Source organism: Alligator sinensis, unplaced genomic scaffold (assembly GCF_000455745.1).
Source record: "Alligator sinensis unplaced genomic scaffold, ASM45574v1 scaffold1035_1, whole genome shotgun sequence".
Lineage (NCBI taxonomy): Eukaryota > Metazoa > Chordata > Crocodylia > Alligatoridae > Alligator > Alligator sinensis.
In genome coordinates, this window is record NW_005842555.1 from 552,203 (window position 1) to 573,295 (window position 21,093).

Here is a 21,093-nt window from a genome sequence, read left to right on the forward strand (position 1 = left end):
TGTCTAACCCCATTGGAAATGACCACGTGGGGGGGGCAGAACAGAGAATTAAGCAGCGTTTGCCTAACGATAAGCAACCGAGGCAGCTGCTGAGAGGGTGCTATCACCAGAGAAGCCACCAGTGAAAGGAGAGGATAACCAGCAGCCTTTGGCTATAGGAGCCGTGGTTAGCAGCCAGGGCAGGATGCAGGTGGCAAACAAAGCCTGTTGCTCCCCTGCTTCTCATGGTGAAGCCCAGCTCTCTTTCTCCTCAGACCTCCCCCAAATCCTGCTTTTATCCTGGGCGACACAGCATCAGGCAGCTTCTTAGACCGCATCCAGCGCTAGCCGGAGCAGGCGAGGGGCTGCTGTGGATGGCATAGGGAGGTGCAGGAGTTCCTGCCCGGTTCCCTCCTCTCGTGTCTCATCCGTGTGCCCAACAGGTGCCGTCAAGCAGCAAGGACGTAACGCATGAGATGTCTCTAACCCAGGCCCCTTTATTTTGGCACGTTAGGCTCACCTGCAACCATTGCTCCAGCAGGCCTGGCCCGGCACTGCTCCTGGCGCTCCATCGAGCCTGTTGAAGAGCGGCGCATTCATAACCTACCCATCTCACACACACACACACACACACAAAAAAAAAGCTTCCTTTTAAATGCTGAGGGAGAAGGAGGGCTACAAACCCTGGGAAATCAGCTCTGCCTAATATATTATGTAGAAGTTCTGTAATCATTATTGAACTAAAGTGCAATGAATAAGTGGATAAAAATCAGTCCCACTGTAGCAAAAGTCTCCAGAGAGCACCGATAAAAACGCCTCGTGCTTAAGTTAAAAAAAAAAAAAAAAAAAAAAAGTAACAAAATATTTCCAGTCCCGGCAACTGCATTTCTCCCCCAGTATAAATAGGGAAGCCTCAGGAGGAGCCGCCGCTGCGACGGCGGCTGGAGGGGAGGGCTGACACGGGGAGCGAGGCAGCGGGATGCATCGTGGGGTTTCCTAGGCCAGGGCTGCCGACCGCCATCCAGCCAGCCTTCAGGGCATCCCCTTGCTGGTGCGTGTTTGCCCAGCGGGTCCCATCAGCTCCCTGCAGCGAGGCTGGGTGCAGAGACCTGAGCGTCTTGTTGATCCCGTGGGTACCCTGCTTGGCCCTGTGTCTGCACAACCAGGCTGCTGGGTGGTGGGGGGCGATGTGACTGGGGCAGCATTGCCTCTTCTGCCCCATGGGGCAGGCTGCTGCCTCTTATTATTGCGCTCGCTAAGCAATCCAGTGAGAGGTGACAATAAATGGCAGGGGGGTTTTTGGACTATGACTTGCATCCCTGAATTTCCTGGGTAGCTCATGCTGGGGCAGACGCCTAGTTTCATCCTCCAGTAGCCCTCAAGTCACCCACCCCACCCCAGGGAGGCTGTCCACGTCTCTCGTGCAGCCGCCGTGTTCACCTGTACTTGCAGTGGGTGCTTGTATGCAGCGCCTACCCCCCCAGTAGAGGTATATTATCCTCCTTGGCCCTGCAGCGGGCATGCAGCTCCTCCATGGAGTCCAATGAGGAGTTCCTATGCATGGCTGGAGACAGAGGTCACCCCCCCCAAGCCTCAAGCCAGCCCCCTAGGAGATGCATAGCTCTACATGTGCCCCATTAGGGACTTTGAATTCAGGCTACAGCTTCTGTCTGCTCAGCCTCCAATTGCTTGATGATTTTGGCCTCATTGCAGGACTTCCAAGCTGGCTGGCTGGCACAAGTCTAGTCTATCAGCAGCAGCCTAATGGTTATAGCAGATGCTTGTGGGCCTTGATAACCTGGGTTCAAGGGCAGCCATAGCTTCTGGAAGCTGTAACATCCCCCAGCAGTACTGTGAATTGTGGAGAGGGCTGTGTTTAAGGTGTGTATGCATTTTACCCAAAGACCATTTAACACCGGGTGGATGACCGACCCCTGCAAGCCGCGCACCATCTTCCCTCTGCACCGTGGGCTTTTGCCCAGTGACGCTGCATCAGGGCACGCTTGAGGGTGTCACTGGCTTGCTGTGCATGCCGTGACCTGCAAACACATGGGTCACTGTGTCTTAGTGTGCCCACCCTGGCTAAGCTGGGGTGTGAGCAGTGACACGGGGGCTGTGATTTCCAGGGGTGGCAGATTTGCCAGCACTAGTTAGTGGGGCAGGGTGGGATAGCGACGGAGGGCTGCAGAGGGCTGAGCACTATAGACGAGGGGTTTGGCTTTCTGAAAGCATCATCGGGGACCTCGAGGTTTGCTGCAATCACCTCCCTCTGGCTTCCTTTCCCTTGCTCCTAGCACAGGCACAACCCTTCCTCTTAGGGACCCAGGGCTGTCTTCCCAGAGTCTGCTTCTGCCTGAAGACCTGTCATTTGTAGGCTTTTCAACCATTGCTCTCTGGCCATCTCTTCCAGCCCCTGCCAGGAGCATGTTTCAAGTAGATGGAGACATCTGTGCTCTGCTCCTGGGGCTGCTTGTGCAGTTTTTCCCCAAAGTCTCTTCAACACAAAACACACAGTGGCATCAAGGCCTCACTGTTGCCCCTGGCTGAGGCAGTATCCACCTCCGAGAGCTACAGCAAGGGTCTGCCACTGCCCTGGTCTCCTACCTCCAAGATTTTTTCCTCTCCTGGCTGCTCAGTAGCTTAGCTTCCACCAGCAGTCACTCTCAGCCTGACTTTGTCTGTGGCCTGGTAATTAAGTTGCTGCCCTATGATCAAAAAGGTTCAAATCCCTACTTCTTCCAAAGGGAAATCTAGTTGAGGATGATGTAGTTGGGGCTGGTCCTGCTTGGAGCAGGGGGCTGGACTAGATGTGACCTCCCGAGGTCCCTTCAACCCTCCTTTTCTATGGGTGCGTCTACATGTGACACTTTAATGCATGTTAGCTTAAGTTAATGTGCATTAAGGGTATGTGTCTACATGTGCATGCCCTTAATGTGCATTAAAATGGCAAATTTAGGTGTGAATAGTTAAAGTGCATTAACACTGTGTTGCAGGGGTGTAGGTTGTGTATGTGGGCTGACTTGGGACTAACTTTAGTCCCAAGTCAGCCTACACACATCATTAATACGCTTTAACACCTGCACGTGTAGATGCCTGCTATAACTCTAAATGATCCTCATGTCTCTCCTAACCTGAGTAGGTGCTTTAGCAACTCGGCCGGCAAGCAGTAGAGAGCCGCTAGTCATGGGGTTTGGTTGCCAGTAACTTTGGGGGTTTATATCTGTGCAGCCCCCAGCCCCAGGTCTGACTGATAGCAGAGCAAAACTGGACTTGAGGCCTCTAGCGCAGCACTGCTGAGCACGTGCACTAGGAACAAATTCAGCTCCATAGAGCAGAACTGCAGCTACGCAAGGCATTTAGCTGTGTCTGTGCCCTTCAGGCCATTACATGGGGTCAAATAGGGTGCCATTGGGTGACGGAGATGCCTAACAAGAGCACAGGTCTTAGCAGGGAAAGGGACATTGGCCTCCAGGCTACAGGGGATGAGAAAAATGCCCAGAAATGGGAGGTTTTGCAAAGCTCGGTAGGCATGTGCTGTGCAGTGTGGGGAGATACCTCCTTGCACTGATTTTTAAATAAAACAGGGAAAGTTTCAGGCAAAAAAAAGCTCCCTTTATTCACTTAGAAGCACTTGATACCATTGCTGGCGATGAAGGATGTCACTCATACAGATGACAAGAGCCAGCCCCGTCCTCACCTTGCAGACCCTGTTGCGAGATGTAAGCTGGCATGGGGAGCATCCCTAGCCCCCACAGCCATCCCCACCAGCCCAGCCTGGCCTCAGAGCTCATGCTTTTTTTCAGGCAATGCAAGTAACCCATTTTAAAGCTTGCTGATGGATCTTCTCCTAGCAGGGGGGCATCGTGCAGGGATGTGCCTATGGGGTCAATAGAGGGCTCGCTGGAGTCCCTGTTGTGCCTGTGAACTCATCCCACCCAGCTTCCTGAGACCTGGCCAGAAGTAACAGTTTGATGAAGATATTTACACTGGATCCAAGGGTAAGGAGGGGTCCCAGCTGTGTGGTTTTGGGGAAGGCTGTGCACCATGACGGCTGGCGGAAAAACCCAGCAGGCCAGATACACACGTGGCCTGCGTTTTCTGAGAGGCCGAGCACTGCTACATGTCACTGGTTGCAATGAGAGCTGCCAGGGCTCAGCACCGTGGAGAAACAAGCCATCCGAGCCAGCTTAGCCAGCAAAAAAACACCCCTCATCCATCTGGGGTCATGTTTTCCAAACATACAGACATCTACACGTTGTAGATACAACCAGTTGCAACTTCAGTGTTCTTTTAACCAAGATTTATTATCATTATCATTATTATTACTCTTCCTTTTCTTATCAGTAAAGGTTTGATCTGCTGTTGCATGCAGATCCTTGGGCAAACTTGACCCCACTCAGACGCGGGCAGTAGGGCATACCCGTTGCACGCAGGTAACACTTGTCTGGTTGGTGACAGAGGTTTAATGTGAAGAAAATCTGGCAGAATGGAAACTCCTTATGCAAGCCTGTATCTTCCTCATGGGGAAGATGGTTGGGCTTGTGGTTTTACCAGCGGGCTGCGACTCGGGACAGCGAGATTCACTTCTTGACTCTGTCAGTCTCCCTCTGTGATGGCAGACGAGTTACTTAAGGACTGGCCTCACTCTGAAACCAGTGGCAAAGACCCCATTCACTTCTCCATGTTGACCCTGCTGTCATTGTTGATCCCCTTGTACTTCAGCTAGAAGGGAGGCTAAACTTTTTATTTTTAATCCCACACTTTGCCAGTATTGCCTGTTTAGACTGCCAGCACTTTGGAGTTGAGATAGCTCCTGGCTTTGTTGCTATCGTATGGTAACGACAGCAATCTCGTTCTGGACGTCTCGGCATTATCGTGATACCGCGATGGATATAAAACCACGATACGTGGGGGGCAGATAAATAAATACACGACTAGGAGCTGTATTCACAGACAGGAAGTAACTTTAATTAAATATTGTGAAAGTTGAAAAGTTTTTACAGCTTGAATTTCTGCAAAAAAATTATAACAATCTCTACAGTAGTTAGTTTCTCTAACAATAGAACTGTACAGTGTGTGTGTCTATTCAAAAAGATTTAGATAAGAAGGTGAAAGGTTAGCAGTTTCAGAGATGACTTCATTTTAGCTGCATCCTAGTACAACTGTGAGGAAATAGGTCTAGTTTATGCACTCCAGTCATTGTGAAGCTTCACCTTTTAAAACTGAAATCTTGAACGTTTCCACTTAAAGCCATATTCTGTAAAGAGCGGCATCTTTTACTTTGTAAAAGATCGAGGGCCTTTTGCAGGGGGATTTTTTTTTTTTATAAATTCCCTTTTATCAGATCACTATAAATAGCTGCGACAAAACAAATTATACACATTGTCAAAGGATCTTTGGACTTTGAAGTAAAGGGCTACGAATGTGGATGGCTAACGTGGGTGTCTAAACAGCTACAACTTAGAATGGATCCTACCAGAGCAATCAAGGGCGTCACTGGACAAAATATGGCTTTAAATTTGATTACATTGCCGTGCGGTTGCTTACTATGTGAATTAGAATAACTGTTTGGAATACAGAGAAGCAATACACTGATGTCTCTCACATTTTTCCAGTTTTGTTTTGTTTTTCCCCTTTAATTTTCTCGCCACGAAAAAAGAAAAGTTGTTTTCTTCCCTTCCCCGAAAAAAGATCACACTGTGACATTCTAGTGAAAACCATTGCAAAATTCATACAGGAAGCATGCACAGTTGCAGCATCGTTGTAAATGATTTCTTGCTCGACTAGAAAAAAGTTATATTGTCTTAAGGTAACAAAACAGTTCTTTTGTGCTTTTCAAATCCTTTTTTTCTTAGAATGTTAGTGATGGCTGACAGTTCTGGTGCACAGTACAATGTACAAGTGAAATGAATATGATTTGCATTGTTAAGGCATCCAATCTGCTGGTTTATATTTATGTGAAAGACAGAGAAATATACAAGCAGACTTAAGAAAGAAAGTATTTTCATTGAGTTTTATGAAGTTTCTCCCCATATTTAATGCACAAAAATGCGTCACTCCAAAGAGGAGAGATCCCATGCATATTAAGAGTAAAACAGCATTAGTTTTTGTTAAGCCTCAAAAGCAAAGGATACATTTTTAAAATCTACATAACTAAATGCTACAAGAATAATATGCTACTTTTTGCCGTATATTGGAAAAAACTTCTTAACTTACAAATAATACAAAAATAGACAATGGCTTTTGGGTGGAAATAAAAAAATGGAAGCATGGTTTTAAAACAATACTAAAAAAAAACCCCAAAAAAACCTAGAAATGAAATGTTTTAAAATCACATTTAAACAGCTAATACAACGGTGAGCGACCAAACAAATCAGCACTTTTCACATAGCAAACATACACAATAAAATAAACTGGGGATGGGAAAAAAAGCAATGTACAAATTCCAAAGATAAATACATTATTTATATGGATATTTTACAAAATCCCCTTTAAAACAAAAAAACAAAACAAAACAAAACAAAAAAAGCTTTTTTTTTCTTTAATTAATTTTGCAAGTATGTGCAAGCTAAAGGTAGTGAGCTCTTTTTGCAAAATATGCAGTAAAATTCTTTTTTTTTTTTGTGATATTGAAAAACTGTCTTAAGACATTAAAATGTATAAATAGAACAACAACTTTGGCAAAAAATCACAAAAAATCTACATTATTTATAACTACATACAAAACACAACAGCAAAGAAAAAAATATCAGGTAATGCATCTTCAGAGCTTTGCTGCCTCGTTGACTAATATTTTTTAAGAACACTTCCCAGATAATGATAGCAAAATTCCTGTATTTATGGTTTTGACTTGAGACCTTCCTAAGAGCCCCCTCTGCCCCCCAAATTCATGTTCAATTCACTGACTGTTCAAAAGCAGTTACCTGTTGCTTAATAGATTATGTTACAAACTGAGCGGGTCGACTGATACGGCAAGGATCCTAGCGGGAGGCCGTCGAGGAGGCGCGAGCTTCTGGAGCCTTTATGGGAACGCGGGGTCGCAGGCGAGCTGACCCGCGTTTTGCCCCAGACAAACCACCGGGCTACAGCAAAAGGAAAACGAGTCCGAAAACGCCCAAATGCAAGGATGGCCCGAGTCCGTGTCTTCAGCTTGCTATGCAAAGATGAGGCGGGATCGGGATGCGCAGTTCAGGTTACGCTAAACTCAAAGGAGGCCGCTCATTTGGACAGATCCTGATATAAGCTAAATGGAGAGCATGCGTGTTTAATTCTGCAGCTTTAGCATTATATCCAGAGGCACTGGGTTTCAGGGTCTGAAGGGGATTGCTTTTGCTATTCACGTCCTTGGCTAGGCTTTCCCCAACGTTGCTTGTCACATTATTTACAATATGAAAGACAGAGATTACAATTTTTCCCCCTTGCCCCACCTGACCGGATACCTGGCGAACGGTATCTCAGAGTGAAAAATGTATCCCGTTAGCAAGCCGCCCCTGGATGAGCCACCGGTACGAGCCGACCCCTCGTTAAATAGCCATTACTCCTCTAAGAAAACTAACTGGCACTTCTATGCTGTCCCATACAGAGTTGTTGTAAATGTTACCACTTCGTTTCCCCTTTCCACAGCTTGAAAACAAAAAAAGTCATAAATTAAAAACCTGGAGTTTCATCTCTAGTGGCCCTTTGTAATGGTGTGATTTATAAAAGACAAATGGCTGTTGACTTAAATCAAGCTTGAAAAACAAAAAACAAAACCAAAAAGTGGATTTTTGTTTCCATCAACACAGAATAAATAGCTCTCCCAAGTACTTGGGATGGACAACTGGAATCAACACCTTGCAATTGCAGATTCTTTACTAATTTCAGGGTTTGCAAGGATGGTGATTTTTGTTTTGTTTTGTTTAAAAATCTGCAGTTATTGTAAGATTCCTCTTTCTTTTCTTTTTTTTTTTTTAAAAAGGCCTGAGTAAAAAGTTCCACTCGGGGACTTGTATCAGATTTCTCTCTGAAGCAGAATCCAACCTCTTCATTAATAAAATTCTTCAAGGCAATTCTTTCACATGGGAGGAACAATCATGCCAGATATAGCTGTGGTGAGGAAGGGAGAGGAAGAAAAAAAAACACAAAGGAAAAAAGTGACTTTTGTGCATCACGACACCAGTTCACCAAATAAACCCGCCCTTTTTACACATTTACGAGCCACCTTCTCATCTGAAGGGTGAGCTGAACAAGTATCATTCTGTACATGCAACAACACACACATTAAACACATGAGCCCTGATCCTGCTCTCACTTACACCGGTGGAAATCAGGATTAAATGCCAGATTTTCCAGTGTAAGCAACCCAGGAAAAGAGTGGGGCCCTTCCTTCCTTCTCAGCTCTTAGATGCAGAGTCTGAGTGCTGATGGCAAAGCTCAGGAAGCCGAAACTTCGGAAAATACCGGGAGATTTTGTATAAATTCTGCTTGGGTTTTTTGCTTTAGGAACAGATATTTGTTGTGTGGGCGGACGTCTGGCATCCCATAAACCAAGAGCGTTTATAAAAGCCGTTATCGTGTATTTCTTACATTTTGGACACTGATGCACTATATTCTCCTCTTAACCCAACTTCCTCCCACTGTATCAGCTGCGTGTTCAAGCCTGGGAGTCGTGCACGCGTTTCCTTGGGGCCTGGGAGCAACGTCAGCCCGCAGACCCAAGGAAGCCGCTCGTTCAATCTGCAATCCACCCTCCACCTCTGCGTGGGTATGCGCTGTGCATGGCTTCAGCCTGCGGTCTCCCCGTGTCTTCAGAGGCAAATGAAGAGCCGAGTGTTAGCCTCAACTTCGAATTTCCTCTTGCTTGTGGTTTGAAGTTGAATCAATAATGTTACTTTAATATTCTTTCTAGTCTAATTTCCAAAGTGTTTACAGGCCTTCTTAAAAGGGAAGGTGTTTTGAGAAGAGCTATAGCTACAGATACAAAATACCGACTCCTACACAGCTTCACTTCCAGCTTTGTCTGCTGTCGTTAACCAGAACCCACGCCTCGTCTGGCCGGCCGGACCGGGCACAGATGCGCCCAGCGGCTGAACGATACAGTACAATGATGCCTGGCACTGCAGGAGGTAGCCACTTAGCTGCATGGCAGAAGTTATAACAAGCCTGAATCTTTAAAATGTCAGTGGCATGGGTTATTTGCAACGGGATATAAAAGGCACACTAGACTTCAGGGTGGCTGCACTTCATGGGCACATGATTTAAACACCGGAGCTGCCTGCCATCTCAGACATCTGGGCAAGTGATTTCTTAAGGAAGAACTCAGCCCTGGGACTGCTTCTAATTCATTGTGCTTTAATTACAGCTGCAATCATTTGATAAGAACTGAGCCAAAGTGAAAGACTCACAGATTTGGGGCTGGGGGGGGAGAGGAGGGAAATGTTTTCTCCACAAACACCACCATATGTGCAAGAATTACAAGTCTAATCAGCAAGGGGAAAGCAGCTCGGGTAAACTGCATTGATTAAATGAAATAAAATGAGAGGAGAAGGCCAGAATGCAAAACGCATCCACGTGTTTGCAGGAGAGGGGACAACCCTACAGTAACACCCGATCGCTGCAACGGGCATCTTGGAGGTTATATTTGGGACCATTTGGAATGATGGGGTTTCCAAACATAAAACTGCAGACAGACCACGGTGTTGTCTCATTTATGATTTTTTGCACGTTGGGTGGTATGACAATAGCTTATTAGAGAAACGGGGACGGTGGGGAAGCTAGGCAAATGCTACGGCTCAGGTTGTTTCCTTGCTACGTGGAAGGGGAGGAGGCAGACATCTCAAATGAGAAAGTGCCACAGGAATAATGGCGGGCATTTATACCTGGGCCTATTCAAGAGCCCCAGTGGTAGAGCTTTGCTTTGCTTTTCTAGTGTTTTTTATACCATGTTCATCATCATATCTGAGCATTTTCCAACCGTGTATTAAGGAACATGACTGCCAGCGATCGCCCCCCCAGCCTTACCCCACCTCCCCAGAGAAGTCCCTTCAATGAAGGCGAAGACATGCTCAGGAAGGGGTGAAGCAAGGCCCCGTCAGCTACGGGGGCAACCAGATTATTGTCAAAATTGATGGGGATAATATATGACATCTAAGTGGATCTGGGGGAGGCCGGACCACTCGCAGCTGCTCCTGGTCTACTGGAGAGGAAAAGCTGACTATCCCCCCTTCCAAAGGCATCCCATTTGCAGGGACAATTTGGGCCTGAAGTCACACGTATTGGAAGATGCTAGGAAGTATTCTTAGCTTTCACCAGACAGGGCTACAAGGCAGGGGTGAGAGCAGCCGTGGGGTAGACTGGTACTCCTCTGCCTCTACAAGGGGCAAGATATGGAGGGGAAGGGAAGGGCAACTGGTGGAGTCGGGGTTTTGCCCCCCGTCCTGCAGCAGAGCGAGCGCAGCCGAGCTGGTGCAAGGTGGGTAGATGGTGTCAGGTGCGGGGCCGCCGCACGGCATCTCTTCCCCGGAGCAAACAAGGAGCCCAGGGGCAAACCCGCGACACCCCCGTGGGGCCGGGCAGGAAGCAGCTCTCCAGCCCCAAGAACAAGTTCTGGATTTTCCCATCCCAAATTGAGCTAAAAATGCAAAATTTAGGGGAAAAAAAAAAAATCACAAAACCAAAATCCCACCCCAAACCTCACCACTGGGTGTAATCAAAATGCTTCATTTGGATCCCGTCAAAATATTGCAGCTGGATTTTAATCTTCCTCTTTTTTATTTTTTAAAACTTTTTAATCTAAAGGTATCGACATTTTAAAACTTCAGACCCAGAAAAGAAAGCTAATTTGTTTTTCAATTTAGAAAGTACATAACCTCTTCTCCCTCCTTCCCCTCCAATCATTCCTCAAGTCTGGAGACGTGTCCGAACCGAGCGCGAATGCCCGAGGTCGGCCTTCTCCTGGGGCAGCGGGACAGGGTTTGGGCACATCTCCTTGCAAAGGACTGCGGTGGCTCTTTCTTTTTACTCTTCTTCATGGTAAGGATGACCACAGTCTGCAAGAGACTGCCCACGGAGGTGGTGCGGTCCCCAGCCCTGGAAGTCTTCAAGAGGAGACTGGACGGGCGCCTTGCTGGGATCGTTTGATCTCCGCGGTATCCTGCTCAGAGCAGGGGGTTGGACTCGAGGATCCCTCAAGGTCCCTTCCAGCCTATGATTCCTCTGAGTCCAGACTGAACCCTCCCGTCACCGAGGACCCCACCCTGCTTCCTTACGTTTTAACATTGCCTCTTGGATAAATGACAGAGAGGCACCCGGCGCCACTGGAAGCAAAATGGCGCGGAGGTACATCACGAGTAGGTTTTCAAGGAGCTGCTATTATTATTACCGTCGAACTCTGCTATTCTGAATTAAATTACAAGTCAAATGGCAAAATGACATCTCTTCTGCCTAAAAGCCTTAGTATTTCCATTGTGCCAAGTCCTCACTTAGATCCTGCTACTTTTGTTCCCTAAGTGCTCCGTCTATAGGGTCACGCACAGTCTCTGTGCCGCTGCGGCGTGCTATTGATTCTGAAAAGGGAGATATCAGAGGGAAATATTGTAGGCATGAGATCACAGCTCCTCCGAAAAGGGAAGCGCGGGGGGAGAGAGAGCAAGGAAAACCTTCCATCAGCGGGTATTATTTCTCTCATCACATGCTAATTTGTATTTGCTGCCAGCAAATTACACAAATAATGTATTTCAAGTTTTACAAAACTGCATGGCAAAGAGAACAACAGATAAGCATGGCTGTTGTTCTAGTGAGTTCTGCTGATATCTGAGCTACATAAGCAAAGCTTGATTGCTTTCTGATGTAACCAGAAGCCCAAGAGAGATAAGACAGCCTCCTTATACAGGATTGTTTATTTAAGCACTAAGACACAACAGGCAGCGCGTTTCGGAGCACTTATTGCATGCCTCGGGTAGTGTCAGAAGGTACGGGGCTAAAGGCTGCGTGTCGAACTCACCACGAAGTTCAGCGGTGCCCTACGAATGAACCGTCTCTTGGCGTCTCGCTCCCTATTATGAAACCGAATTGCTCAATAAAAATGAGGGGGAACGCTTAGATGGTGCATTTTCTGGGCATTACAAATCGGGGTGCGACATAACGAGCAGACAGGCCGCGACAGCGGCCAGCGCTCTAACGTCGCTCCGTAATTGCTTTCCATCGTACGGCATACAAACGCTGGAAGGCCACGGCTGGCGAAATGAAAAGCCTTCTCCCATCGCTGCCTCTCTTCCCCCGCCCCGCTCCAAGGGAAGGGAGGAGATGGAAGAGACACGAATATGCTGAAAAGCTCAAAGTAGGCAACTCAGCTCTCGGTATTATTCAGGAGACTAAATCATTCGAGCTGCACAGAAACACTGTTTAAAGCTGCCACGCTATGGCAAGGTTGGATATTTTAAAACGTACCGCACGTCCTGCACATCTAGGTCCAGCTGTTGTAAAAACCTCACCGTGCTTTGTGTCTGGCACCCGACCTGCATTTGAGGAGGCTTTTCAGGGACATCTCCTAGTCTTGAATTCCAGCCGGATTACAATTTATTGTAGTGGAAATCTTCATACCTCTCCTTTACTAGCCTGAAGTGCACTGAGCACAATCTGTAGTGGTAACACATTCTCGTTTTTATGAATGAACCTTTTCCACTCCACACGTGCAAGGAGCTCATTGAATGACTCGACCTCGGCTACGGCTGGGAGTCTGCCTTCCTTCTCCGGTGGACGATGGACCACGCAGATTTTTTGGAGCGTTACATGCACGTTTGGAAGAGCAACTTCCTACCAATGAAAGGGCCCGGAGCTCCTTATACAACTTGCATAGGCACATGGGAAGGAAAACAGACCTCAAACACAACGCGCATCACAAAACCTTTCCACCTCCAGCACAATTCGAGGCAGCTGGCTGCATCTGCTCCTGGAAATCCCCCAAATTAAGTGAGCCTGAAAATGTATGTCTCTCTCAGGGCACGGCAGTGCGGGAATTATAAAGGAGGGTTTTTAGGGTGTAAAACAGGCTGAACCGAACAACGAAGCAGACACTTGTGTTCTTTGCGGAGTCCCAGCTCTGACTGGTTTAATCTCTTGTTCACCAGCTTGCATTAGCTCTCGAAGACGTACTTCAGTAAAACAACAGGAATATTTTTGAACCAGAGGGGAAGGGACACTGGAAAGAAGCAGCTCCCTTATTAAGAACAGCTGAAGAGGCTTTCAGAGGGACACTCCACCACTTTGGAGATTAATTGGCTTACGGACAGTACATTAATCACGCCTAGCTAATGTTTGCCCCAGTACAAACTAAGTTGGGAAATGCTCTTATTAGTTTGGAGTATGCCTGATGTATTTACTCGAGGCAAAAGGCTCGAGCCAAGCTTTGCAACTGTCTCTTTGCCATGACGCACTAGAGCTCTTGGTCGGTTTTCTGCACAACTGTACTATGACAAAGGAAAAACAAAACCAAAAAAAAGAAAGAAAAGGAAGGGAAGATTGAGTGACGTACTTCAGGAGAAGGCCAGCCCCTGGAGAGACCCTGCATTGGAGTACTTGCTAGAGTCCACAAAAGACTGGTCTGATAATGGACGACCACAGGGAATAAGAGAGGAAAGAAAGAAAAAGGATGGTATTAGTAAGCTGAAATATTACTTTGTTTTTTGTTTTTTTTTATCAAAACACTACATCTGCGGTCTAAGAGCCACAGCATCTCAATGCAGCAGTATTAGTATCGTTAGAAAGAGAGAGAGAGAGAGTGTGTGTGTGTGTGGGGCCGGACATCTGCAAGGCATGGAGGGAATGGGCCGAATCCAGGCACTTTACAGGAGGGAAGGAGAGGACAGAGATGGCCGGCCAGCCCCATCCCCCTGGACAACAGCTCACGGCACCAAGAGCAGCCATCTCCACGGCCGTGGAGGTTTGGACCTACCTTGCAGGCTATTCCCATTGGTGCTGGTGCAGGTGGGAGGAGGGGAAGTTTGTGGTCTCACGACAGGGGCGAAAGCGCTCTTCTGTTTCACCGCTGAGACCATGTTGGCTGGTGAGAAGGAGAAGATCCCAGAGGAACTGCTACAGTTGGAGGGGAGGCTAGTGGAGGAAGCCATGGTTGGACTGGACGGCACAACTAGAGGTGGAAAGACCAAGAGCAGACAGTTCTTACTACGAGGTTGCAAGCAGGCACTAGAAATACAACACTCCTGGGTCTGGGGTGAATCAGGCCTGCGTTCAAAAGGCTGCCGAACGGGAACATCTCCCCTTGATTTCAAAGAGTCAGGAGAAATCAGGTCCACGGTGTGCAGCCATCACCAGTGGGAAACTCCTTCACCCTTCTGACGCGTAATTGCTCACGACTCACGGTTCTTGGTGCTGTTATAGACTCACCCCCCCCCCCTTTTTTTTTTTTGCCAGCACCTTCTTGCACTTTAAAATACTCGTTTAAATGACCTTAATGATTGGCACCAGCGGCTGCTCATGTTGGCACCTGGAAAATCTCAGCTGAGGTTGGGAAGGGGGAGAGCAAAGGCGTCGGCGCAGGATCGGTCGCAGGTCACCGCACTGAAGGGCGAGTGCAGTGTTTAAAGAGCAAACCTGGCTCTGGAGCACAATTTGGAAGAGCCTGGGCAGCGGTGCCAGCCCTCCTGGCAACGCTTGTGCACGGGGAACGGGCCTGCACTGTTTTGCACACGCATGCAGAAGGTCAAGGCTCGCGACTCTGCACCCAGACGACTTATTAGTCCGGATCCAGCTGCACGGCACAAGCGAGCGGGGTTTCTCTTTTCTTAACCTTTCACTCCCCTTGCGGAGATTGGGGCTGAACGAGAGCTAGCACGAGAGAGGAGAGGAACTTCACAGGAAGGAGTCCCTCGGCTTTCATGCTGGTCCCTGGCTCAGGAGGGGCGGGCACGGGTCCTCTGAAGTTGCAAAAGTGACTTTCAGGGGACTGTGAAAAACAGCCCAGCTGTGAGCAGCCAGAAGTCGTGATCCCGCGGCAGCATGGGTTGTTGGACATGCTCTCTTCTCCTCATGCCTGGAAATCCTACCTCCCAGACACCTCCTGTCCACTCCCAGTGAGCAAACTCACCCTCTCCTATTCCCTCTTTTTCTTAAACCTGAAATCAGGGTAGTTTCTAGCATCAAAGTGTCTCTCAGCTTTGGAAAGGCTCCTTCCACGAGGACCTCCACGGTGTCCCCGAGTTGTGTCATTCCTATTCCTTCTCTGCCCTGGTGCGTGGCAGCAGCAAGGTGAGAGGGCAGAGTGTACCGGGGAAGGGAGCGGGGATCATACTGGCAAATATACTTTGCCTAATACTTAAAATATTTAAGACAGAAACCTGGGTTTATGCTGATCAAGTAAAGCAACCCCCCAGAAGGACCTGGTGGGAGCACGGTCTGGACCGGCCGATTTCTACGTTGCCCTTCAAAGCCACGGGCCGCATCCTTCACTGATACACATGACGGCAGCTTCACTGCTTCCAAGGGAGCTATCCTGATTTACATCGAGAGAAGACCTGGCGACGCACCTGGCAGTCCAGTAGGAAAGGCACCGGTTTCTTCAGTCTTTGTAAAGTTTTAGACACTGTTGTTTTTTAAACGAGGGCCACCATTTTACTTCTCTCGGATCAATTTTATATGCTAAGATTGGCTAATTAACACTGACTGTTCCAACTGCAAAGCTGCCACACAGGAGGTTTGATTTTTGAATGCACGTATGCTTGAAATCCTGCTGTTTCCTATACAATGCAATTAAGGTCTTTACTTCATGCATTTATCAAGCAGGTTTGGAGCAAGTTTGTTTCCCTAAAAACACAGCCAGAGCGCTGCGTAGCACTGCCTCGCTGCTCCCCGCCCGGCTCCGGAGAGCAGAAGGACCCACCAGCGTTAGGAGACTCTCATTTTATTTCTGATTTTGTTTAGAAACTGTTTACGTATGTGAGCGGCTTATGAATAATTAAATACCACAGGAAGAAATTTCTAATCAGCTGAGCTTTGGCTTATTATTTTATTTGCATTCATGCTGATAAAAATCCTCCCATTTGAGTCCATGGGCAAGAATCTGATATCATATTTGCTAACGCGGAGGAAATCAATTAATGAAAACGAAACGTTCAAAGTTTCACAGTCTGAGAGATAAAATCTTAGTCTGAAGTCACTCGGCGTCGGCAAGGACTTGTTAAGGGAGAGCAATCAAAGCACCTAAATTGAATTGCTACTATACAGCAATTAGTTTATTGATTTAATTAAGAATGCCACCTTTTAATTTTCAGGTCATGATTGAAACATTTTCTGATTGAATGGATTAGGTATTAGCAGAATGACAGATCTACCAAGAAAGCCTCCCCAAATAGAAATAGCAACGGCTGAGAAGCAGACTGTTATTCTAAAGATGTTTTCGTTCATAAATATGAAATAACACATTGCTGGAGTGCTCTAAATGCATTGCAGGCATCTGCTTCCAAAAAGAGACGTCTCATCAATCATGTTAGATTATGAATTCAGAGAGCAGGGATTCTGTGATAGTAAACTCGGCTTAATAAGTAAGATCGTTTGTAACATTAACGATTACTCTGTTATTAAGGTAGAAAGTAATGACAGGCTGGAGATTCCCAAGTTAGAAAATACCGTGTGTGTGGGTGCAGCATTTCCCCTAAATACTGGCGAGCTAGCAGCTATGGGGCATGATTTGCAAATGAAATCATTAATGGTCTCATTTCATTTCTGCAGTTCAACAGAATTAACTGCTTTTATGAAGTCACGGTAGCTGTAGAAAGGCATGCCTTGATATAGCTCACATTTCATATATCCAGTACATATTAGGATCTGTTCCCAGCAAAACTCATGGGCCTGCTTCTTCCATTAGTTTTTGCACTGGCATTAAAATTGCTGGAACTACTCTTGGGAGACGCCACTGGTCAATATGAGTAGGAAAGGTCGAAGGTCCCAGGAAGATCCCAGTAGTTTCAGCTCCTCGCAAAAATAAGGATTATTCAGATCGGTACATTTTCAGGCTCCGGCCCATTGTCCCCGAGTTTGCAAGCATTTACATACATGCTTAAGCGTACACAGGTTAGCAGTCCTTTTCAATCCATGGAGTACATGAAGTTAATCCTGCACATACATGTTTGCTGGATGGGGACCCTAGACTGCAACCTCTTCAGGACAGCTAAATCTGCTTTCCCTTGCTTTGTCTCTTTGTGGCTCTCTATAAATGCTAAATAAAAGCAAGCCAAATGCTGAGACTCTTGTTTAAATTCTTCACAGTCCAAACTCCCAACAAAGCAAGATAGGACTGAGAAATGAAACAGTACTGAGACCTCAAGATTTAGCCCCGTAACAATTCCTAATTGCTTCAAGCGAAATTACCATATTATTTGCTCCGATCCCTCAAAACCATCCTAAGGGCGTGCTTGTGAGAACATCAGCTCTCACCAAAATTGCAGCAACTTCTTTTCCTTATCTTGATACCTGATGGTTGTGCTTCATTTCAAAACGTCTCCCCCCAGTAACAAGAGATGGTCGCAAGCTTTGACAAAACCCAAGATGAAGTACTTTACGTGACCCTCGCTGTGCAGAATTGGCAGTGCGTAGGACCCTGCATCTGATTTACACCATGCAAGAAAAGTTATGAAACGATCAACCCCAATCAAGGGCAAGATTATCCTTTTTCAGCTCTGCATGACTGTCTCCAAGAAATAATTGTGGCATAGAGCTGATGTCTAAGCACTTATGTCTTTAAAGTGCTCCAAAGGTCAGTGCCTTAGGGACGAGAGAAAAGTCCAGGCTCAGATTCAGGTGCTCAAAATAGAAGTTAAATATCGAGTGGCACAGAAAAGTCTCCGCATCATTCTAATGGAAATGTGCAAAATGCCCAAGCGCTATGTAATACTCACTGGCGTAGGGAGAGTTGGCAGCAGACCCATTCAGGAAGGTTGGAGAACCGCCTAAATTTGACATTCCGGCATTCCCGTAGCCATTCATGCTCGTGGTGACCGAGTTGTAGTTTGTCTGCTGAGGGGTGGTGCTTGGCACGTACCCGTGCGGTGACACGCTGCTCGAGTTGCGAGTAAAACCTTTGGGGAGGAAGGAATACATTTAAAGATTGGGCGTAACACAAGAAGCGACTCTGAATGAGCAGCAAACAAAAGCCTGGCCTCCTCGCCTAGGACAACTGGTAGAAGCAACAACAGCACTCGCTCTTGAGGGCCCAGCAGTGGGAAATTGGAGATGGACTCATCAGCGTGCACGTTTGTCCTACATTTTCAAAGTGACTAGAGCTTTTGGCTGCTCCAGTGGAGACATATTAATACAGTGTATAGTAATATAGTGTATCAGTCTAGTGACGTAGTAAAAGAAAACAATTTTAAGATGAAATTATACACTATATTAATATGTCTCGAGAAGTACCAAGTAGTCACTTTGGGGGTGAGGGTTGTAGCCATCTTGGTCTAAGGACATAGGCAGACCAGGTGCTTTGGGTAAACGTGATCTCTTTTATTAGACCCACTAAATGGTTGGAAAAATTATTCTTTACAAGCTTCTGGGCACAAACACCTCAGGCACAGAGCGAGTCTGCTGGTGTTTGTGTGTGCACATTACCTGGGGCTGCACATTTCTCACGAGACAACCACTCTCTCTCCAATCTCTCAGTTGTAATCCTCAAAGGGAATTTACAAAACACCTTTCATAGACGAGCCTACGAACTTCACTGCATAAATCCAGTGGGTGCAAATTATCATGGAATAAAGATAGACATTGGATTTACAGCACATTATAACTTGCCTGCCATCTGATAACCCCAGGTAACCTCTCTACATTTTACCACCTACATTTTATCACCAGTCAACATCCCCCTTCTTTTGTGGGTTTTTTCCTATCCCACATCCTAGCTGCCTGTCTGACACCCATTAACTCCCATCCCCTCTGATATTCCCTGCCATGCATTTTTCACAGACCTGCGTTTTGCATACTGGCTTAAGCATCTCTTCCACCCCAAAAAAGCACACAAACACCAGCAGACTCTCCCTAAGCCTGAAGAAGGGTGTTTGTGCAAAAAGCTTGCAAAGAACAATTTTTCCAACCATTTAATGGGTCTCATAAAATGTATCACATTTAACCCAAGACCCTTGTCTGTCTAGTCATTTTGGAAAATCTGTGTATGTGCTAATATACAAGTGAGTTCCCCAAAGCTCCAGGATGTCTGAATTTCAATGTCTAGACCCAAATTCTGAATTCCTAGACAATTCTGAGAGATGGGAATAGGGAATCTGAGTCAAAAGGCATTTGCACTTCTAAGAGATAAAATCCCAATTTTCCTGCCTGTATGTGCTCCGTTGGTGGATTGCATGTTATGGTCTAAAATTATACCTATCTTGTGGTATGATATAAATTGTTTTTTCTGCCTTTTACCCCTAAACTGTGCTCGACACTGCTAGAACTTATCAGGAGGGGGTGGGAAACATGATTTTATTTTATTTGCAACAATCTTCTTCTTAATTTTTGAATGTAAAAGGTTGTCCCAATTTTAATTTCATTATACAGCTACTTGATGGGACATGACCTCAAAATCCCTTTGGGAGAGTTTCTTACATTCTGTTTCTTGCTTTCAAAATCCAGGCAAAATTTTGAAATATTTCAACTAGCTTCCATGTGGCACTTCTGACCAAGTTAAACTGTCAACTGGATACAAAGAGCTACTCCTTTATTGTGAGACAATACCTTCCTGGGTTTGGGAAATCATCTGTGTTCAGGAAAGCCTGAAATCATGTGCTTAATTGTAAGCATCTGCTCAGGACTACTGACATTAATAAAACTGAAGCACAAGTTTATGCTGTTCTGAATAGGGCTAGACCTCAGAGGACATGAAAGGAGGAAGGTGTTTCTTCTGCTGACCCTGACTGGTGGCCTGCGAGGCTTCGGAGACGTTGACGGCTAGCTGACCACTGAAGGAATTCACTCCCATCATCCCTGCATGGACGGACGTGTTAGCAAGTGCTGGGAGCTGGTTGTGATTGCGGGGAACACTGTACAGTGCTTCTGCAATATCTGCTGCTCTTTTCAGGATTATTTCCTAGACAGGGAAAGGGAAGAAAAATAAATCAAAAGGATTGTCAAGCGACTTCCAACAGACACAAGAAAGCTATTTAACCAAACACGCGTTAGGTGTGACAGAGGATGGGTTGTTTCTAAGTGAGCGGGTTGAGTTCAGCCAGCTCGTTAACAATGGGAAGTTGGTACCACATTACGATAAATGCTCGTGTTTGTGGGAAAAGGCTGGACGTTTCAATCCCAGCCTGCTTTCCCGTGGAGAAAAGCCCAAACCACAAAGAAACCTCAGCATCCTCAGTACTACATGCTACATAGCAGTGGGGCCTGACCCACCCCCTGTTGCTCCCCCACCCCCATGCCGGTGACACTGGACAAGAGCCCCCACGGGTGACAAACAGCTGATTTCTGCACATCCTCCCTCTTTCCCAGTACAGTTATGCATCCCCTTCCCCACATGAGTTGTCGGCATATCCCAGAATGAAGCTTATTCAGGTTTGAGAGGGTTGATATAAATGCAATTACCTGGTTATTATGTGGCATACCATAGAGAGCTTCTACCAAATCAGCCGCTCTCTTCAATATTACTTCCTGTCAACAGAAAAAACAGAGGTGCTGCTCAGAGTTTGATCAAGGCCATGCAAAAAAAGCAGTTCACTGTAATCGTTGCATTGCTCCAGAGGCTGCTCTAGGTTCCTCTCCGCTCCCCCGCCAAACAGGTAACCCTTAGCGAAACAACGCTCCGCAAACACCGAGCAATGTTAAATCGCTGGTTCATCCTATTCGCACACATGCTTAATCAAGTCAAAAGGTGAGAGTTATTGTTGCTGCAAAATAAAATACATCGCTCAATTGTCTCTGCCATCTGCACTATAAACCACTCATAGGTTTATTGCAGAATACAATCCTGAGGTCATTTACTAGATTACAGCAATCAATGTCATTCAGAGCCGGTTATGAATCCCTTAGATGTGTTTATTTTGTTCTTAATTGCATATCACAGGAATGGTGACCTTCTCAGGCAGGCCACATTCAAGGGATATCTAATCAGTCCTGTGCTACCGGTAATGTAGC

At 46.5% G+C, this 21,093-nt stretch overlaps 1 protein-coding gene across 8 annotated transcripts in view; it reads right to left on the reverse strand.

Annotated features, from left to right (window-relative positions):
- Positions 1-4,921: 4,921 nt before the first annotated feature.
- EBF1 (early B cell factor 1) overlaps positions 4,922-21,093 on the reverse strand; it is a 284,814-nt gene continuing 268,642 nt past the window's right edge. For 5 of the 8 annotated variants that reach the window (XM_025213865.1, XM_025213864.1, XM_025213863.1 and 2 more), the window contains 6 exons: positions 20,545-20,610; positions 19,867-20,044; positions 17,868-18,047; positions 13,910-14,104; positions 13,490-13,558; positions 4,922-8,064 (listed from right to left, as the gene is read on the reverse strand). In XM_025213865.1, coding sequence (XP_025069650.1) covers positions 13,491-13,558; positions 13,910-14,104; positions 17,868-18,047; positions 19,867-20,044; positions 20,545-20,610 — 687 coding nt within the window. In that variant the 3' untranslated portion in view covers positions 4,922-8,064; position 13,490. The remainder of the gene's footprint in view (positions 8,065-13,489; positions 13,559-13,909; positions 14,105-17,867; positions 18,048-19,866; positions 20,045-20,544; positions 20,611-21,093) is intronic. The other 3 variants (XM_025213867.1, XM_025213866.1, XM_025213870.1) reach the window with 2 other exon arrangements.